Genomic DNA, 20,998 nt, shown 5'->3' on the forward strand with positions numbered 1-20,998 from the left:
TTTTATGTTGCACTGTCTGTCAGAGATTCATAGATACTCTGGAAAAGAAAATTATCTAACTTCACTGTAACACCATTTGCTATAAAACAAAACAAATCCCTCAGCTCCATATGGGATGCCACCACAAGGCTTGAGGGTCACATGACTATACCTCATTTCCAGTTCAGCAGTGGGTTCGCAGATTCTTAAATGAAGCCCTCACAGATTTTTGGATTTTGCCGCTTTTAATTTCTTGCTTTAAATATTCTTGCTATAAAAGAGGGCCGGGTCCAATCTGACATTTTTGTTTTGTTTTACTACCTACAATTCTTATAATCCCCAAATTCCGCAACACGTAAAATGCCAATATGTTAGGATATTTTTACATGTCATTATTATAAATATGATAGGGATTTTTGATAGGATGCAAAGGAAATTTGCTACTTCTTAAATTTTAGATAAGAGAAAAACAAAAGTAGAAAACACATTTCCTCCGTTACGTTCTTGATAAATTAGCATTTTAAAAGAAAATGAATATAAGCATAGAATTAATTTATCAACCTTACCCAGGCATGAATATCTATTATGGCTCGAAGTATCCTTTTTATTTCCATTAAGACACATGGGTGCTGAAGGGAACCTATGTTCAGAACCTTACCCGCTTTTCCTCAGCCTCCCTCAGGAGATAAAATGCAAAGTATCTTTAGCTGTGCATGCTTTTCAAAATGTAGGAACTATAAGCAGGAAACAGACATTTTTTTCAAATTGCCTTTTATAAATAGCAAATGATCAAATTTAAAAATAATTACTAGCTGCGAATATGATATTTAAGCTCAGATGTACAGCTTTAACTTTTTCATTTCTGCAAACTGCAGGAAAAAGTGCCATCAATATAAACAATCCTAGATCAAGTACCAAATGACTCATAAATACATATAATTTTCTCTACGTGTCCTTATTTGTATTGTAATCTTAAACAAAAGATGAAATGCCCAGTTTAAGTTATGATTGAGAAGGGTTTATGTTTTTGGGCAATTTTTGATTTGTGAGTACTTTTGCTTAGATGTACAGTCTGGGAAAACAAAACTTAAGTTTGAGTTTCTGTCTTTACTTACATGGCTATATGCTTCAGACAGATCTATAGCAATCCTTCAAACAGACATGGTTTTTTTAGATACAGTTCTAAATATTTTGATGATTATTTTAAAATATTAGACAATGATAAGGTTGAGGGGAAATGTTGCTTTCTTTCCCCATTATGTCGTCTATACATGTGTAGGATCTGTCTGGATTTTTTTTTTTTTTTAAAGAAAGTTTGGGTTTATTTTAACCTCCTTAGTATTGTTCTAGGGAGGTAAGAGGAGACCTTTCACATCCCTATATTATGCATTGGTACAGCATAAAAAAGAAAATGCTTATTCAGAGAGCAGCCTACGATCTATATGTAAAGAAATTGTCCTTCCAAGTATAAATACAACATGACAAACATTTTCAGAGATTTTTCTTTTGTTTTTATGCAAGCCCTCCAGGCCACTTGAATCAGGGATGTCCTTTCATGGTCACCTGGATGTTTTCAATCTACCCCAATGATGCTGATGTTGCTCAGAAATTCTGAGAATCTCTTCCATGGATTCTCCTTGCGAGTAGTTGATAACTTAGCTATGTAATAAAATGTGTCTCATTATCTTCTCAATATTCCATATCGTGAAAGAACAATCATCACTATCTCGTCTAACGCCTCAGTGTCACCAGTGGTGATTATCTGAAAGTCAAAACAGTGCTCAGTATCTTGAGAGAGGAAATACTGCAGGTAGCACAAGGGGTGGAGTGCCACACATTTGAGCAACGGCAGCATCATTGGAATGGAGTGGAGGAGATCCTCTGCGGCATGGGAGGTGGGATTTATGCATCCACTTCTCAGGCCACACTGGTCACCCTCCTTACTCTCTCTAAGAAGAAAGTTTTGAGTAAAGGGCATAGGTCTTTTTGTAATGTCTTTATGTCTAATTTGGAGTTTAGATCAGTAAGCTCAACCAAGGAGGCTAACGTATGGAAGCCATGCTTGTTTCTGGCCCCAGTAGGGGGTTGGGGATTCTTCTGAAACTCGAGGAAAAATGAGATGTTAAAAGCCCTTTACCTTTGAGTTGAGATCCTCATTTTTGGTGGGCTCTAGCCATCAAGGAGCTCAGTTTAAGAATGCTCTTGGAAATGACATTTAACCATAAGAAACACGGAGAGGGTAGGGGTAGAAATAGAAATATGTGTCTTCAGGAACCATCAGCTTGCAGGAGTATCATCTTTTTGCCATTGAGAGTTCTACTCAAGTGTTTTCTTTGGCATTTTCTGTTAATTAAGGCAATTGCCCATCATAAGGGCCAAGGTTTGTATCTATTCGGGAAGGTAAGACATAGCTTGATGATGGATACTGATGCCCTGGGGATCCTTTCACTCCCTCATGCTGCCAGCTGTAGGAGGTGATGCTCTCAATGGTAAAATCCAATTTAGATAAATCTGACAAAATCCATAGAAGGTATTAAAGCCAAAACTTTGAAGAACAAAAAAAAGAACAAGAGCAAAATGTAGTTAACAATATTATCATCTTGCATGATTTTTTTTTTAAATACCCTTTTTTATGGGAGATAAGTGGGCTTACAGGGGACGGTTTTATGCTTTCCATGTTTATTTTGAAGTCATATTAACAACATTTTCAGATTTTTACTGTGAACCCTATTTTGGGGCTTCTATGCATCTTAACTATTTCTTCTGGTTGGCTCCTACCAGAGACTAGACGTCAATGCCAGAGTTTAAATTCATCGATAATTTCGGGGTTTTTTATTTTTATGTTTGGAAGAGGCATCCTTGACCACAAGAAGGTCCTCCACGGGGGTGGTGCAGCTACAGCTCTTGGGGATGGTTTTACAAATGTGGACTGTGAGGCTGAATGTACTGCTGTTTTTGGAGTCTTTCCTTATAGAAAATGTAAATGTTCTCTCTTTTATACTTGCTGCAGAATGCAGTGCGTCATAATCTTAGTCTTCACAAGTGTTTTGTGCGAGTAGAAAACGTTAAAGGGGCAGTATGGACAGTGGATGAAGTAGAATTCCAAAAACGAAGGCCACAAAAGATCAGTGGGTACGTCCACCATGTTTGAACTTCTTAGCCCAGCTCGGATTGTGCTAACAAGCGTCAAGTAGAGGCTTTTGGCTGCTAGACGGTGTTAGACCAACGAACCGGTGTCACGTTGTCTCAGTTAAGGGAAGCAAAAAAGCATTTCATCCCTCCTGTTTTGTATCCCCACCAGTCCCCCTGCCCTGCTTGCCGGTCTTTGTTGCATCCCACGCTAGTAGCTTTAGGTGGCAATGCATATTAACCCTCACAAACCATTTTGCTTATGCTTATTGCATTTTATTTTCTTTTTCCTGTTCCCTGTATTGGATGTCTGTTCTGCCCCCCCCAACCCCGTCTCCTTTTGTTGCCACTCCATCTCCTTTGCTGCTGCTCCTATCCCAGGGTGCCATTCGCACCAACCTCTCACTGCATAAGTGCTTTATCAGAGTAGAGGATGAGTTTGGGTCCTTTTGGACAGTTGATGATGAAGAGTTTAAACGTGGCCGCCATATTCAACGAGGCCGTCCTCGCAAATACTGCCCCGGTGAAAACTTTGACGAGCTTGTCACACAGTAAGAGCCTTTACTTGCTTTTGTTTTGTTTTTTCTGCTGTTGCTTTGGCTTTGCATGGTTGACTCATCCCATGTAGTTTTGCATTTCACCCAGTAGCAGTGCCACGGCTTTCTGCAATGGAACTAAATTGTGTGATTCGTACATGTATTTCTCTTGTTTCTCTTTGGAACACCAGTGCCTTGAATAATGCTTTTTTGACGTCTTTGATGCACATATTGGTTGTATCTCGATCCAGCAGCTTACGGGGACCCTTTAAGAGTACATACCTTGGCGTGAAAGTTAATTCCTCCAAGTACTCGAGAGTTAAAACGTGTATTTTCACGGGGTCAGTTTCTTGTCATTTGCCCATTCAGTGACAGTCCTATAAGTGAAGTGAAATGAATGATTACGGAGAAATCAGTGATAGCACATACACTTCCCTTAAAGTCCAGTGATCAGTCTGGGTGACTTCCTACTGGAAGCCTCTCCTTCCCAGAGATTCTTTTCAAACAGTATCTTGTCCGCCTTTGATCACTTAATGGACGCAGCATCTAGTATTCTTACACCCTCCCAGGTTTGGCTGTGCCAGAAAGATTTCAACCCAACCTCCTGCCTTACTTAGGAACAACCCTTCCCTGCCACACCCTTCTCCCCATCTTCTTTGGCAATACATGTGCCACAGAGGGGAGATCTTTAAGAGCCGTCCTACCTTTGCTCCGACGGTCATTCTGGAGTTAAGATCATGGAGATGAGTCTCCTTCTAACTCCCAGGAGCCCCGGATGCCAGCACCACTGACTGACTTCTCCCAACCCAGTGCCCACACCCCCACCCAAGCTTCTGCCTTCCTGTTGGACTCATGGCAGCTATAAAAAATTTGCAGAGAGATCAAGATTTTGTGGGGAAAAAAAAAAATTGTATCAGTGGAGGGAGGAGTCCCCAGGGCTGGTCTAACTGAAGCTAGAATTTTACACCCAGTTGCCTTGAAGAGCAAAGTCCCGCCCAAAGGTATAGCCCCATAAAGCCAGGGGGTGGGGAGCAAACCTAACTTTTCTTTGGTTTTGTTAATGGGGGAAATCTCTGATTTGGAAGGGATACCCGCAAGCTTAAGATAAAACTTAGCTAGGAACTCAGGGGATGATTGGGTTTAACTTTGAGTTTTTATCTTTTTTCTTACGCAGTAACCCTTCCCTTATTAAAAACATGCAGAGCAGCCACGCCTACTGCACACCCCTCAACGCAGCTTTACAGGTAAGATTAATGGTTGTCCCGAATATGCAGCAGAGGCACATGTCTCCCCCACTCATTGCAAAATATATTAGCCTCGCTCTAATTAGATATTAAATTTTAATTCCGTTAAACTTTTTTCTTAAGTGCACAAAGCATCGTACTCCCTGGAGGCAAACACATCAGGCTGCTTCAGCATTAGCGGGATGCTTAGCATTTTGAATATTGTGGCAAAAAAATTAAAAGTTCACTTATTAATATTTATCAGCAGTATCATAATTTCCATCCTCTTATTTCAGAATTTCACTTGAGGCAAAAATACCACAAGTGTAATTACTCTAGCACAGCTATTAATGTGCTGGATGATAGGCCACTGTATCACATGACCTTCCATTGTTCACGGGTTTAAAGAGAAAGCAGAGCTTTTTATTTCTTCTTCTGAAGTCGGCTTTAGCATCTTCAGTCCATTGAGGGGGGGTGGGGGGGGGTGTTGAGGTGGGGGGGGGGGAAGAGCTCCAGGTTTGGTTCGCTTAGTTAAAAGTAAACTGTTTTTGTTTAAACCAGAGAGGTGTTTAAGAACACTCTTTAGGTTTCCAGCACATTGCTCAAGATGACATAATCACACAGAATGTTTGTTTCCTCCCTACAAACCCAGCACTCGTTACATAATCAGCATCACCAGGGGATGAAGACAATACCACCCAGATGCAAGTCACCAAGGCAGCCGAGAGCCTTTTCTTGATCACATTTTTCAGTGGTCCAGTTTGAGTTTGACCCTACATAGGTTGTTCTAGAAGACAGACCAGGGGACTCTTGCTACCTTGAAAAAGACATAATCTGTAGGTAGATGAGACATACATAATCCGAGGCCATCACAGAGCTTAACAGCATGAGTTCTTGCTGAGGGCTTTATCCCCCCAAAATGGATGCATACTTAGCTATTACACAGCCTTGTGCCCTCCACAGGGCCCTAACACACAAACAGATACATTTACAGAGAAACAAGAGAGTCCTAGAAAGGCTCCTTACAGGGTAAGGGAAGAGAACGAGAAATGGTTGAGATTCTTGATGTTATGGGAATAGAGTGGGTGAAGAGATCAGGATAGGCCCCTGGTTCTCACTACTCCTAGAACAAATATTTATTGAGCACTAACGTGCATCCTACGTAATCAGTTTCCCAGATCACTCAGCACAGCCTCACGGCTCCCAACAAAAGAGGATGTTTCCGTGCAGAGGCAAATTCACTGAACCTAGCTGTGCAGTAATTATATTTATTTATTTTTAGCCTGAACCAACTTTATTAGGAGGAACTACTTTCTGAGTTTCTGTTAATTACTTGTAGTTTACACAGTAACTTTAGAAAAGCAAATGAGAGCACGCTTAGATGCCGCCACTGTAAATACCATTCATTAGTAACTTATTTTCCCTGGAGTCTTGTGAAGTGTGAATTTAAAGGCTGCTCTATCTAGAAGAGTATTAAGATTACAAGCACATTTTACATTCACGAGGCGGAAAGGAAAGAAGAAAAGCAGCGATCCTCTGGATTCTCTTAACTATGTGACTAATTTAAATTAGTATGCCTTATCATGACAGGAACCGTTCGTGTTTCATCTCGAAAACATTTGTTTTTGGCATCCTCCCTACCCTTTCTCATTTCCAGGGGTAGCCCAAAACGATCCTGTAGTTTTCCAAGAACACTTTATGTGCATAATGAGGTGAGGTGAATAAATGGATAGAAATTCATGATTCGAAGAACGGATCTTTTTCGTCTTGTCGAGGAGTTTGGATCCACGGGCAGTAGACCGTCTCCTGTAACAACTTTCTGCTGTGCAAATTAAATCAGGGCTCTACCAGCAGGCTTTCCGTCCCATTATTGCCCATTTCCATTTTTCAAGACAAGTAAAAATAATAGTGGAACAACATCTTAAAAAGATTACTAGAGCAACATAATGCATGATATACAATATATAAAATAGGACAGCAGAATCCACTACAGAAATAAAACATTGGACGTGAGACAGATTGCATTATGCTCTGAAAAAGTGAAGTAACTAAGGGTAACCGTAAAGCTTCTTATTTATAGCCTGCCTTTCCCCCAAGGATCTTAGTATGGTTCATGTTCCAGGAGCAGCGGTACTTATGGACTTCTGCACCATTACTGGAGCACCTTAATTTTTTTGGCGGGCAGGGGCAGAGGTGCCAGTCTGATAGGAAACCACGTACTATACACAGGACCATTTATTGATATCATTAAGTCCAGTATTAAAATCCTCTACATAGGAGCAGTTTCAGCACATCAACTAGGAAAGCATAAGCAGTTGGTGAGAATGTTTCTAACCTTGGGTGGGTTGCTTTGATCACTTACTCAACAAAGAAGGTACAAGAGCCTCTGTGCCCTCTGTCCTCCCACTTAGTCATTTTCTTAAAGAGACCAGGCTGGTTTTCTTCACCTATATCTTTCTTGTCTGTCTCCCAAGTGAGGGATCGGTAGAAGTGCTTGCCTTTTTGGATGCCTTTCACCACCGTCGCTCTTGGGCCTTAACCCATGTTTCAACAACCTTCGCCTATCTTAAGAAGGTTGCTCTGTCCGTAAAGTGACCAGCTTATCCCAAAGAACATTCTTACAAACATTTCAGTTTAGTCTTTCCCTCTCCATTTTTGACCGTAGAGATGGCCTCACTTTGGCCACATTCTGTGTCATAGTGAAATGTGAATGTGGGAGTAGAACTTCCATGACTGGGAGAAGCATGACCAGTAAGTTGTCTCAAATGAAGGCAGTTAAGATGCTTGTCCAGCTGCAGTTTGGGGGAAAAAAAAAAATTGAAAAATTAAAAAAAAATAATCTGGCAACCGTTCTTGCTTTTTGCTCTGCCAAAAAAAGAAAAAAATGCTTTATTGCAATTACAAGAGATCTGTTGAAAAAAAGTACTTGATGCAAATTATTTAACAAACTGTAGGAGAGCGAGGAATGTTCAGATTTGCTGTTCATCAAAATGAGTTCACCACATTTGGAAATAAAAACAGGAATTTTTTTCCACTTTTTAAAAGCAGGCAGTTATGTAAATCCAGAAGTGGAGGGAAGGGAAATCTGTAGGCTCTCAGAGAGCCTGGCTTTGAAATCGTCCATTCGCCATTACCGTGTTAAGTGAAGACCCATCACGGGGGCTTGTATCTAAGAAGGCATTCCTGGCTTTGGAGTTTGTACAGTGAGCAAGGCTGCAGTTGTCATAATAGGCACATTCCCTGCAGCCCAGCTTTGCCACCCGTTCCGTCTGCATTTTTTGGCGTGCACTCTCTCTCTAGAGCCAGGATTTCTAGAATACTTTGGACTCTTGTATGACTGGCCAATTGTCTTGTGATTGCACTTTCTCTTCATTAGGATGGAAAACCCGGTATACTGTAGTCTGTAAGAGGACAGTTTTGATAAATCTCCGTCTAATTACACTGCCAGTATTTGAAAATCTGCCCTCTTTAATAAAATCAAAAGTTACTGGGTCATAATCACTACCCCAATGGATACTTTAGCCTGGGGTTGTATTTAACTACTATTGGCATTTGAGACTGGGTGGTCATTTTATTCAAACACCGGAGGATAGGAAGTGAACAGTATCCCACCACAGACTTCAGGATTTCTTATTTTCTCCATTTCAACACTTTTTGGCTGACACTCATATAGAGTGACAGATAATATTCTCCTTCAGTCCTAAAATTCCAGGTGACCAGTCTGAGCCTGAAAGATTGAGATAACTGTGGGGTAGGTAACACCACACAAACTACACTTAAACAGATTCAAAAATCATTAAAACAGAAACGATGGCAGGAGATAAAAATGGACTCCAATTCTATAATCTCTTCCTTTTCTATAGGATCTAAGAGGTAAATGTTTATGGAAGTTCTCATAAGTTTGAGCTGTGAGGCCAGAATAATTGGATCAAATCTTTAATATCCAATACTGAAGTCGTCAAAGTGGATAAAGAAATGAAAATTCCATTATATTTCCCTGTGATCTGGAAATATTCAGTTCCTCCCGAAAGAAGGCATCAGACAGCTCATTTTAGATAGCCCTGTCTAAACCATATGACTCTACCCCAGCGGAGCTAAATTGAGTCCTCCCTCCCCACGAGCACTTTGGTCCCAGCTAGCTCTTGGAAACCAAGCGTGGGACATGTGTCACAAGGCTTCCTTTTTAAAGCAAAACCCTTCTCTGCCTATTAGAAACTTGTTATTTGCTGGCCCTACTATGAACCTAAACGGAAGATCATTGACTACACCCATAATTAACGGCTGTCCCTGTCTCTACTTACTCTGTGTCCTCATATATTTTCTCTTGGTTGCTAACAGGCTTCGATGGCTGAGAATAGTATACCTCTATACACTACCGCTTCCATGGGAAATCCCACTCTGGGCAACTTAGCCAGCGCAATACGGGAAGAGCTGAACGGGGCAATGGAACATACCAACAGCAATGAGAGTGACAGCAGTCCGGGCAGATCCCCTATGCAAGCCGTGTGAGTACTGTACTCCCAGCAGGTCTCCGCGTTCCGGCCCCCGTCTCTTGGTTTGATGTGCACACAAGCCCTTCCCTGGCTGCTCTTGATACCTTTTCTATAATCTCTGCTTTCCTAGTGTCTTGGTGAAAGTTTGTGCTTCTGGAAAGGGTTAGCTCGGTTAGCACATAAAAGGACCATTTACTAACTTTCCCATAAAAGCACTCAGCTCCATGCAGCCCTACAAGTGCACACAGCAATAAAATGGGTGACTCATTTGCTTTTTTTCCCCTCTGCTTGGCATCTCGGGCCATTATTTAAGCCACATTACCTTTTCCTCCTAAAATCGGTATGCGTCTCTGTCAGTTTGCTCAACTTGGTGGGCACACCAAACCTAGCAGGGGGAGAAAGAATGCTTGTTTACTTGGTCGGGTGATAGGCTGAACCGCAAACACAAGGCTGAAGCGTTATGGCCAAGCGTTAATGATGGCACAAATGAAAGGCGGCATGATTTATAGATTGCTCTTAAAATATCAAAAGGAAAATTAATAGGAGCATTATAGCAGCAGACGGCAGTATAATGAGCACCATATAACTGAATGAAGTGATGGGCGATGGGTGTTCCTGCTGAATGTGAATGGCACAAGGACCAGGCCAACCAAGGGAGAGGCCCTGATGCCTTTGGGGTGGGGATCGGGGGGTGGCAGGGAAGAGCCAGGACTGGGACAACTCCCTCTCTGCCAGGGAATGTTTAGAAGAGAAAAGAAGCCACATTGTCCCAAATGATTAGATTTGCAGGAGATACTATAGGATGACAGTCTCTCCTCCACCATTGCCCACTTTAAAGGAACACACTAGTCCAGTGTTTGAAATACTGGTGCCCCCTAGAATAGGCCACTGGTCTGTACCCTCCTTCTGAATTACTTGACCAACATCCTATTTGAAGATAATTTGAGTGATAAGAATGGAAAATATGACCCATAGCAATGAAGACCAGAATACATTGGCATCAAATGACAAGGAAAAAGAAAAATGCTGTCTGCCAGGGTAATTGGTGGGTACATGAAAATCTGAAATTTGATTATTTAGCGTTTGAATTCCATACCCAAAGTGCTTTGAAAAGGATCCTTAAAGAAGGAAATAATTGTTTTTAATTTATGTGAACAATCTCGTAGCATTTACTACACAACATTTTAAGAATGTGTTTATCTTTCACACTGACACTGCCGTATATTATCTTTTCTAAAGCAGCCTGGTGTTTCTGACTTTACTATAGTCACACTCGTGTTCATTTTTAAATCATTGTCATGACAGGAGTGTTTACTCAGATATTAAGGAAGTTCAGAGCAAATATAAATTGGTATATAAGCTACTTGAAGAAATGCTCATTAAAACAAATATTTCTGAAGTTACTGAGTGGAAGAGAGACTATTTCTCATCATCTATATGAACTCCAAGGGTCACTTGATGTCTGTTCTTACTATTTAGGGCAAAGGATTACTGAAAAGAGAAAGATATTTGGATAAAAACCTCAGGCAACAGTTTAGAACGCTGCGAATTTTGCTGTTCAAGATAAAGCTGCCACAAAGTTAATTTGTTCAACAACTCTGAATTAACCCCAGTGTTACCAGAAACCACGTTTCACAGGCAGCATAATTCTGAACGAAATGAAGGTTTCGGTTGTGTTTTGTTTTGTTAAGGGAACCCTACGTAAAGATGTCAGAACGCACACTGTTGTTCACATCTCCCCGCTTCACACTGTTTGTTAAATATAATTATGTCAACAGCACAGTCCCTATGCCGGCTCTCAGTGTCACAGACTGTGACTCTTTTTGACCCCGTATTTCCATTAAGCGAATTCCGTAATGACACAGTTTTCCTTCTTGTGCAATATGCATTACCCTGCTATGATGCAAATTGTTTCTTAACTGTTCTAGTCTAATCGGAATAAATCAAGCCGTAAACTTTATGGCACGGCTCACAGGACCTTGTTAGTCTGGCGGCCCAGCTACTATCATCTAGTGTTGAAACTGAGCCCCTCACTCGTACCCTTTCTGTGCGGCTCCAACACTACAACATTTTGTTTCTCTCTGAAACGCTAGACAGTAGTCACATAATTATGGCTTTGGGGCATTATACTTTTATCCTGATAGGAGCTAACAGAGCTACAAAGCACAGTACTCCATGCTGTGCACACACCCTCAGAACACAATGCCTCTAAACACCAGTCAGCTTTAGTTAAAAACTCTCGTGTTCCCAAGAGTGGCTAAACAAAGGAATTACTCAGATATGAGGAGGGAAATGTGTGGTTTTGCACAGTTGTTCATCGGGAACGATTTGGGAAGGAGGAGTTGGGGTGGGGAGGTGGGGCAGGGGGTGATGTGCAAGATGGTGCATGGTGCGGTTCCCATTTCTAGGAGACACATGAATGTATGTGAAACCTCGTATCTTAAGTAGTTTGCATCTTACCTGCAATGTATCTTGCTTGGAAATCCATTCTCTTTTATTCTCTGAAGCACCGCATGCCTGTGTGACTGCATTTGCCACACTCAGGGGGATCTGCTGGTATCAAGAAATGTTGTGAAGCTGGATTTCATTTCTCTGGAGTTTTAAGGAGCCTTAATGTCTAACTCAGTTGTGTTGTCAGGTTGTCACACAGATCTCGTCAGTTAGCATTGGTTGGGAACCCACTCCGCATTAGGCACTGGGGTGAGCCAGCGTGGGTGATAGAGCCCTAACCTGTGTCTTGGGGTTGGTAAATAATCTTACTCAAGTTTAGCCGCAACTTTCAAGGGCAAACAAAATATTCCCTAACATGAACATTGTATCTGGTTTGGTTTGGTTTGTGCCAAGCAAAACATTTGTCAGAGTGGAAAATTATAAAGCGAGAACTTAATTGAGAATGTTTGATTTCTTCTCCATCCTCCCAGCCCCTACCATCCAGATAGCCGTGTATTGTCTCGTGTCCTCAAATTCAGGTTTATAAACCTGAAATGATTAATAAATCTGATTGTTTAAAGAAGTGAAAGGAGAAAAAATGTTGATCAGGGAAAGTACATTTGAACTTCAATACCGGGCTAAGTAACACATAGATACATTTCTAGCCAAATGTGATCAGCAGAGAAGGGGAGGGTAATTTATGAAGTAGCACTGCTCAATAGTAAAAATTTGAAATTCAGACATGAAGAAGTGTTCACTGCTGTCAGTAATCCAAGAAGCACAATCTAAGGTAACTGGAGCTTACCTTATACCTGCTAAGCAACAGATTTTTTTTTTTTTTCAAAAGTAATGCTTGGGGCTGATGAGGTTGAGTCTAAATTGATATAGCCCCTTTGGAAATTAATACTGTAATAAATCTTAAGAACCATAAAGATGTTTTTGGCCTTTGCTCCCAGAATTTCATTCTTAGAAATTTATCCTGAGGAGGTAAATCAACAGAAATGGGAAGATTAATGGATAAAAGTGGTTGCTGTATTATTCAAAGAGCAAAAGATGGAGGGAGGGGGGGTTGCTATGTGTTATAAAAGACAATCACAGAATGTCCAGTAGTAAAAGACTGACATGTCCACACAAGGCATCTCATATACTCATAAAAATTACAACTGAGGGACGCCTGGGTGGCTCAGCAGTTGAGCATCTGCCTTCGGCTCAGGTCCTGATCCCAGGGTCCCAGGTCTCAGGATCGAGTCCCACATCGGGCCCCTGCAGGGAGCCTGCTTCTCCCTCCGCCTATGTCTCTGCCTCTCTCTCTCTGTGTCTCTTATGAATAATTTTTTTAAAATATTTTATTCAACAACTGAAAAAGCTGGCAAAGTCATCATATTTGTTATGGATACAATACGTAAAAACATGACGCCACCTGGGAGAGGATAGGCAGAAACAATAAAACCTACCTTAATTTGGGTTTATGGGTCATTTTTTTTTTTAAAGGAGTAATCATCAGTACACTTAATTCTTCCCCAAAGAATATAGGTGATCCTACCAGGGCTGGCTCCAGAGGCGTAGTTAGAAGTTTCAGTGCTCTGCCATTTCCATATTGAAATTCTAATTTTTGAAGCACGTCTTCACTTTTCACTGGGGCTCTGCAAATTACATGGCCAGTCCTGGGTCTTCCTGTAGAAACACACCTAAGCAGGACCATGAAAAAGCTGAAAAAAGGATGGAGCACCACCAGCAAAATGCACTCGACTACAACTGTGATAACATTTCATTTTGCAACTAGTTTTTAGGAAGATGGGCACAATTTTTTAAAAGCTACTTATCCTGACGTCTACCCCCAGACACTCTCGAGGCTGTGCTAATTTTAGAGTCACTTGCTTTCCTGAAGGTTCACTTCGTCAAGAGCAGTCCAAAGCACTCCTGTTTGTTTTTAAATGGTTCAAGTGGCCTTTGGGGTTTGCATACATCAATTATTTAGGAAATCAGCCATCCCCAGTACCACCTCTTATTACTAACACTTGATAATGTCAATTAAAAAATCCTCCCTTCTGCAGCCTGTCCCAGCGATGGGACCATTTTAACTTGAATGGTTCTTTTACATATCAAAAGGCTTGCAACAGAAAGTAATTTGTATTTGCAAAGGATCGGTTGTAAATATGATTTACGAACAACATTTCTCAATTGTTATCGGAGTGGTTTCGTGTGATCCCCCGCAGTCCCCTTCGGGTGAACCGTGTGCTGGTCCATAATGAGAAAGTTGGCAGATCTCGTCACAGGCTGCGGCGTCCTGGTGGCCGCTACCAGCCGGGCCTCTTGTTTTGCCTTGTTTACAGCTGACAGCGTTATTATTCTGATTGGGGCTCTGCTTTCTTATCATATTGTTGTGTTGGGCGAGCCTTTCCTTGCCGTTTGTGTTTCCTGGCAGGGCTTTTCTTGCCTTATTGACAGTTTGTAAAAATATGCATTAATTTGGAGTTTCAAGCATGTATCATGGTGTCTCTTTGCTGTGTTTGCTTGAAGTTGATTAATGATAGAACCTCGCTTGGGGTCGGTCTCTGGAGAGTTCTTTCACAGGTTCTGCATGTTAACTAGCAAAGCAGAACACACAGCAAGCCATGATTAGCCCAGCCTCCCGCACTCAGTGGTCCCCACAAACCACCATTGTATCACCGATTCTCATTCCACATAATTATTTGAAGATCTGTATTCTTCTACCCAGGATGCCACTACGGGGCCTGTTATCTGGCACTCAAAGTGTGGTCCTCCTCGGACCAGCAGCCTTGGCTGGGAGCTTGCTAGGGATGCAGAGGCTCGGGCCCCACCCCAGGCCTGCTGAGTCACACGCTGCACTGTAACAAGAGCCCAACGTGACTTTGAGTGTGACTTGAGTGCCGGTTAAAGTGTGAGACACACCCAAGGGAAGAGAGGCGGCTTCTGGCCAGGGATCATTCTAGAGCGGCACTGCCCTCAAGGAACCTTCTGCCATGGTGGAAATTTTTATCTCTGGGCTGCCCAGTGTGGTAGCCGCCAGCACCCCCCCCCCCCGCCCCACCCGTGGCCAGTGCAACTGAGAAACTCAAATTTACATTGTATTAAGTTTTAATGGGTTTTCACTGAGCTAGCCACATGTGGCTAGTGCCCGTGGCGTGGACCGTACAGTCCTAGACTGTGGCTTTTGCTGCCCAAAGCCCCCAACCTGCTTGGGGATTGGGAGGCGCCCTCAAGTGAACGAACCTGTTTTCATTTCTTCCAGGCATCCTGTGCATGTCAAAGAAGAGCCCCTCGATCCAGAGGAAGCTGAAGGGCCTCTATCCTTAGTGACAACAGCCAACCACAGTCCAGATTTTGACCACGACAGAGATTACGAAGACGAACCAGTAAACGAGGACATGGAATGAACGTCTCTGGGCGGGCCAACCCCAAGAACGAAGATTGGGAAAACAAAAACAAAACACAACACGTCAAAAGTTAGCAGTGAAATTGTTCTCCATTTGTTGTACAGTCGGGAGGATTTTCACTCCATTTTGACAACTCTGAAACGTGTTAACTCTTAGTGCCATCAAGAATCCCATTTGGGAGTATTTTTGATTTTTCTACTTTTTGTTGAAAAAAGGAATTTGTACTCTGTGCATTGGATGGACTTGTTTGGTACTTGGGATTTTCCTCTCTTAACAGTCAACATCAGTGTTGTAAATTTGCTAAACTGATTCACTTCTAGCAGCAGACTTTGAACTGCAGTCCTGCCAGCGTTGGACACGAGGACACCCAACTGAGCATGTGCACCCGAGCTGCAGACCAAGCCTCTGCCCAGAATTTAAGGATTCCAATGGACGACCTATTTGCACAGTACTGCATGTTGATTATCACTGCCTTTACTCCTTTTTTTTTTTTTTTTTTGTTCGTTTTGTTTTTGTTTTGCTTCCAGTTGGGATGGGGAAGGCCTTTGTGTGTGTATTGGGGGGAGGGGGTTAAAAAGTCATATCCCAAACTTTTTAATGTATTGCTTTTTCCCCCCCCACCCCCCGCTTCTACTATTACCATTTTAAGTTCTGACCTCAGGCCTCCATTTGGGCCCACGGCCTCACGGAGGCTTCAAGTTTTCTGTACCTTGTGATGAATGTTAATAGGTGTTTTTATTATACAAGAGCTGAATGTCATTTCTCGTTCGTAGTTTCCTGTCACTCATTCCAGTTTCCCTTCAGACATCACCACGTTTTCTCCAAAGTCAAAAAACATTCCGTTTTGGTCTTTTTTCAAAAAGGTCCCAAATGCTGCACTCTACACATGAAGGTCCTCTCACACAGACGTGAAGTCCTGCCAGAAAGAGAATGAATGACAGAAAAAAAAAAAAAAAACATAATAGAGACACCCCAGGAACAATGCAGATTCATTCCACGAAGCCGTATTGGAGGTGGGAAGGGGGCTGTTTCAGATTTGGTTTTGGTGGGGTTTTTGGTTTTTTGGTTTTTTGGTTTTTGGTGTTTTCTTTCTTGCAACGACCACCGTGGTTAATCAGTGCCACAGCATTTTCCCAGCACAAGGAAAGCTAGGCAGCATGTCCCCCCCAAGATCTCCTCCAGAGCGACCGTGTGGCTGTTGGAAGGCTCTCCCTTGGGTGACCACATTGCCATGGGCCACAGGGTCACTGATGCTAGCAAACCAGCATGGGTTGCTTTGTTTGCAAAATGGCCAAAAAGCTGGCTTTCCAGGAGCAACTCCGCTGAAAGTCGTGGCGGCGGCGCTGAATTTAAACATCAGTCCAGACCTGCTTGGTGGCATTAATCTGTTTGAATGCAAATTAGATTTCAGATTGAATTTGTTATGGAAGTTAATGAGGACTCAGTTCAGCTAATGCTAAAGTGTTCATTTCAAACGTGCAAATTCGGTACTGCAGTTCAGTTTGTTATGCAATATTATCACACCAAGCCAGTATCCAAAACTAACGGTAGAAGATATCGAGGGGGTGCGGGGGGCCCGCATGTGGTGCCCCTGGGCGTTTGGAGAAACATACATGACGCACAGAACATGACAGTCACTGGTCAGTACAACCTCAGTCCTTAGGACCCCTCAACGCTTCCACTCTGCACCCACTTTCCTGTCACTCATTTATTTATCTAGGACCGTAGCTTTTGTTTTTAGTTTTGAGAGCCTTTCGGAGCTTAATTTATATTCTTTGTACCTTTTTATTTTTTTTTCTAAAATTACCAAAGATATTACACAAAGGTAAATTATGTTCTCTGTTTTATGCTTTATCTGATGAAGCCAAATATCCTCTTATTGTTGATCAAAGGAGGCGAAAGAATTTAGAGGCAATTGATGAGTTCTAGGCTATTGCTAACCTGAGAAAGAGAACTGCTCCTTCGTCATAGAATAAATTTAGCAGACCAAGTAGGTAATGGAACCAAAGTTGTTACTTTTGTTATTTTTTTTTTCTTTTCTTGTTCTGTACCTCAACAGAGACCAAAACTCATAGAGCGAGGTTACGGGGCTGCTGAAGGTGTTACAGGAGCGAAGGAAGGAAGGGAGTCCCGTCTCAGAAACCTGAATGAATGCCACTGAAAATTAGGGAGTAACCAGTAAAGGAGACAGTCGAGATAAAGTGGAAAGAAAACAGAAAAGCTTCTACAATGCAACTCAAACACATAGTAGCATTTCTAGAGTATATATTTTGTTTTCCAGAGAGATCATATGTCACTTTGGTTTTAAGAACCATGCTAGGATCACTGCATCAATTTTGCTTTGCCTTGGCATTGATCTTCCAGTTTTTTGTTTGGTTTTTAATAATGTTTCCCTTTTTTTTTTTTTTTTTTTTTCCTGATTAGGCTTTGGTCAGCATTTTTCATTAAAAAAAAAAAAAAAAAGTAACACTCCCGTCCACTCATAAGCTTGGTACAAAAACTTCTTTGCAAGTTTCTTTTGAAGCTTCACTCTGCTTTCTGTATAAAGGGCAGTCTGTGGTCACTCGAGACTTTTTTTTTTTTTTTTAAACTTTTCCAGGCAGCTTCATGATGTGCAGGCAGTAGCCAGACAGGGTCATGGGAAGGGGGCCCTGTGCTTCTAAACTGAGTGGTTGCTGGTTAGTTTGGTATTCAAAAGAGGATAAAAATCTGGTAGATTAGTTCATTCTCAGCATGTGTAGCTAGACATGAGTAAAGATAACAGCATGAGAAACTGTTAGTACGCATACCTCAGTTCAAACCTTTAGGGAATGATGAAAATTTAAAAAAAATACATTTCACTCAGTTGCACTTAGTCGTATGTCTTGCATGCTTAGTCTAAAGACTGTAGCAAAAAGAAAAAAAAAAGAAAAATTAGATTTTACATATCTTTGCAGGTATCACAGCCCTGCAGAAGAACCAACTGAAAAAAAAAATTCTCAGGCTTTACAGCAAGCAAACTTCACTATGATTTTTACAATTCTGATTCTGTATCCCTGGGGGGGTGTTCCAGTCGCTTCTTTAGGATGGGGTTTATTATGTTGTACATATATTCCAATGTGTCTGTGTGAATCTTTGTCTTTTTTGGGGGAGGGCGGAGGGCGGTTCTTTTTTTAGATATTGTTCCTAAAAAGGAATAAATGCATACACCTGTTTGTCAAAACACCTTTGCTTTTTGTGCAACTGCTTTATATTAACGATACTAAAAAAAAAAAAATAGCTTTGGAAAAAAACTACTGTATGTAATGGGATTGCAGAATATGCTGCACATGTATTTTATTTAGTTATCCTTGCTTTAAGAATATTGGATGACATTTCCTGACATGTGGGAGGGAGAAGTTCCCTAACCTTTTTTTTTTTTTTTTTTTTTTGGCTTTTAAATTGTAACATAGTTGACAGATTTTTTTTTTTCTGTTCTCATTGATCAGAGCATTTTGTACAGATTTGTGTGTGTGTGTGTATGTGTGTGCGCGGGTATGTGTGTTAATCTGTTTTTTGATACATTCCTATCCCTTGTGTTTATCCTACCACTGCCTTCCTGGCTATCTTAAACCAGTTCATACATTTGAAAAGAGAAAAAAAAATGCTGTTTTAAAAAATGTTTTCTCCTGCTGCAGTAAATATTTTGCATGATGAAATGCCAGGGTCACACTTTCAAAGTTTATCAGTGAAGTAGTGATTAATAATGGGGAGTTGTCAAAGCTATTGAACTTTTTGTATAAAAAAAAAAAAAAGAAAACTTTACAAAGGTGCCAAGATGTAAAGACAATTTGTTACTTTTTTTTTTTTTTTTTTTTTTTTTTTTTTCAAAGAAAAGCATACATGAGGGAGTTAGTCCCTTGTATCAGGCAAATGCACTGTCAGGAATGAGAATCCATCCTCCTTGTCCCTAGAGTCTGTCCTTGTAAGAGAGTGACACTGCCTGCAGTGAACCAGCAGTGAAATGAAGCATCAAGGCTTCTGTATGTGGAAGAGTGACCGCCAGCCTCCCCACCTTCGGACAGCTCTGCCTCGATTTCCAGCATCCCATCAGACCCAGTAAAGAATACCTTGGATTCTTCACCCCAAATCTGATTGATGGAAATCACTAGCTATTTTATCATGAAAAAAAAAAGTTAAAAAAAAATATTTCCTCTCCTTTCTACATTCCAGCTGAGCTCCGTTTCCAAGGGTACGAAGAACAGCATGCTCATAAGAATTTTGAATCTTTTGGGTACCTGTTGGTTCATGGTATCCCCTCTTGATATTTTGGATGGTTTTGAATGTCGGTTTCGCTTTTTTATCCTGAGAATGAGACTTAACGTTGCTAAAGGCATTTAATGGGCCCAGTGTAGTTCCCACGATCTCTGCTACCCAGAAGCCTTGATGAAGATGGTACAGTCCGGACTGTGAGCACGGTGCTTCGTGGATTTGTGCTGCCAGTAACAAGAATTTTTTCTGTTTCGTTTTGTTTTGATAAGGCATAAAAGAAACTCATTCCTTGACATCAACTGTAATTCCATCATTCCGTGTCTGTGGATACAGACAATAAAAAAAAAATGTTGTGTAGTCAGTACTCATTACTGACATGATAGCATTCTCAAATGCAATAAAAATGCTGGTTGTTCACACTGGTAGTAAAAAGTCGCGACAGCCTAAGTTTCTTTCCCCTTCTGACCTGCTGATCTTGTATGTTAGGCATATGCCTTCGGTTTATCACCAGCTGCTTCCGACACAGAATTAAAATCAATCTTAACTAAACACTTTCATCATCACAGAGGGCTAATGCTCTCATCCTCAGGATTTCAAAGTGCTAAGTCTCCACTTAGGGAGCAGGAAAAAACTAAAAAAGATACAGGCTACCTTTTCTCCCGAGGAAGCACACCCTTATTTTTGTTCATCAAATTTTATACAGAAAAAAAAACACACACAAAATGTTTAATAACTAGCATTAAGAGCAAACTAAAATTTCAGAGGAAAGCAATTTCATGAATAATTCATTAAAATTTCACATCTGCAAGATTAGTCATCCAAATAAAATGCTAATGTCAAAAACATGCACCGTCTATAATATTCTCATCAAGAAATCTTTTTGCATATAATGATAAATGCTTAGATTAGAACAAATGATTTTATAAAAATATTCTATCAAAAGTATGCTAGATAACCACATCCAGTACAGAAAACAGTGAAGCTTTAGGAACTAAATACTCAAAAAAACCATCCTGATTTCGAGATTTGTTTCACTGCATACCTTGAGGAAAAAAACACACAACACTGCTATTTGTCTTTAATACTATTATGTCATATATATTCTAAGGATTAATGAGTTTGGGCATCATCTTTCAGTAAAAATTAAGTAGGTATATTGAAAGCAGCACTTGAAGTGGCCAAACCGGGGTAACATAAAACCGTTCCGTCTGTAATTGAGAGCATAACACAAGCCAAAAGATGACTTGAAAATTAACCGAGCTGCTGTTCCTCGGCCAAACACCGGCTGCCGGTGAGGAACACGTAAGCGTGCTTGCTTTCCCAGCATTGTTTTGAAAAGCCCATCTTAGGGGAAAAAAAATTTTTTTAATATAGGTTTTGCTATTAAGTTGCAAAGTAGTGTCCTCTTTTCATTAACAGTTATGCCACAGTCTAGAAGCCCTCTAGTCTGATAATTAATAAAACATTTGAACCCTTAATTCTCATCTAGCTACTAAGAATATAATATTAGGGTTAATTGAAATTCCTTTAAATGCCAGGCTTAAACATAAATACTGCTTACAGCATATGCAGTTGGTAAA

General features: G+C 41.0%; 1 protein-coding gene and 1 long non-coding RNA gene across 17 annotated transcripts in view; one reads left to right on the top strand and one right to left on the bottom strand.

Annotated features, from left to right (window-relative positions):
- The window catches only part of FOXP1 (forkhead box P1), a 375,747-nt gene extending 355,897 nt beyond the window's left edge, over nucleotides 1-19,850 (top strand). For 15 of the 16 annotated variants that reach the window (XM_072785383.1, XM_072785390.1, XM_072785389.1 and 12 more), the window contains 4 exons: nucleotides 2,990-3,111; nucleotides 4,819-4,888; nucleotides 9,206-9,372; nucleotides 15,044-19,850. In XM_072785383.1, the coding sequence (XP_072641484.1) occupies nucleotides 2,990-3,111; nucleotides 4,819-4,888; nucleotides 9,206-9,372; nucleotides 15,044-15,188 (504 nt within the window). In that variant the 3' untranslated portion in view covers nucleotides 15,189-19,850. Of the gene's footprint in view, nucleotides 1-2,989; nucleotides 3,112-3,489; nucleotides 3,660-4,818; nucleotides 4,889-9,205; nucleotides 9,373-15,043 lie in introns of all 16 variants that reach the window. The other variant, XM_072785396.1, reaches the window with a different exon arrangement.
- On the bottom strand, nucleotides 7,104-12,095 carry LOC140609992 (uncharacterized). Its single transcript, XR_012011783.1, has 3 exons — nucleotides 11,821-12,095; nucleotides 9,683-9,745; nucleotides 7,104-7,659 (listed from the first exon to the last, which is right to left on the bottom strand). It is a non-coding gene; the product is annotated as an uncharacterized lncRNA (long non-coding RNA).
- Nucleotides 19,851-20,998: the final 1,148 nt, after the last annotated feature.

Source organism: Canis lupus, chromosome 19, assembly GCF_048164855.1.
Source record: "Canis lupus baileyi chromosome 19, mCanLup2.hap1, whole genome shotgun sequence".
Lineage (NCBI taxonomy): Eukaryota > Metazoa > Chordata > Mammalia > Carnivora > Canidae > Canis > Canis lupus.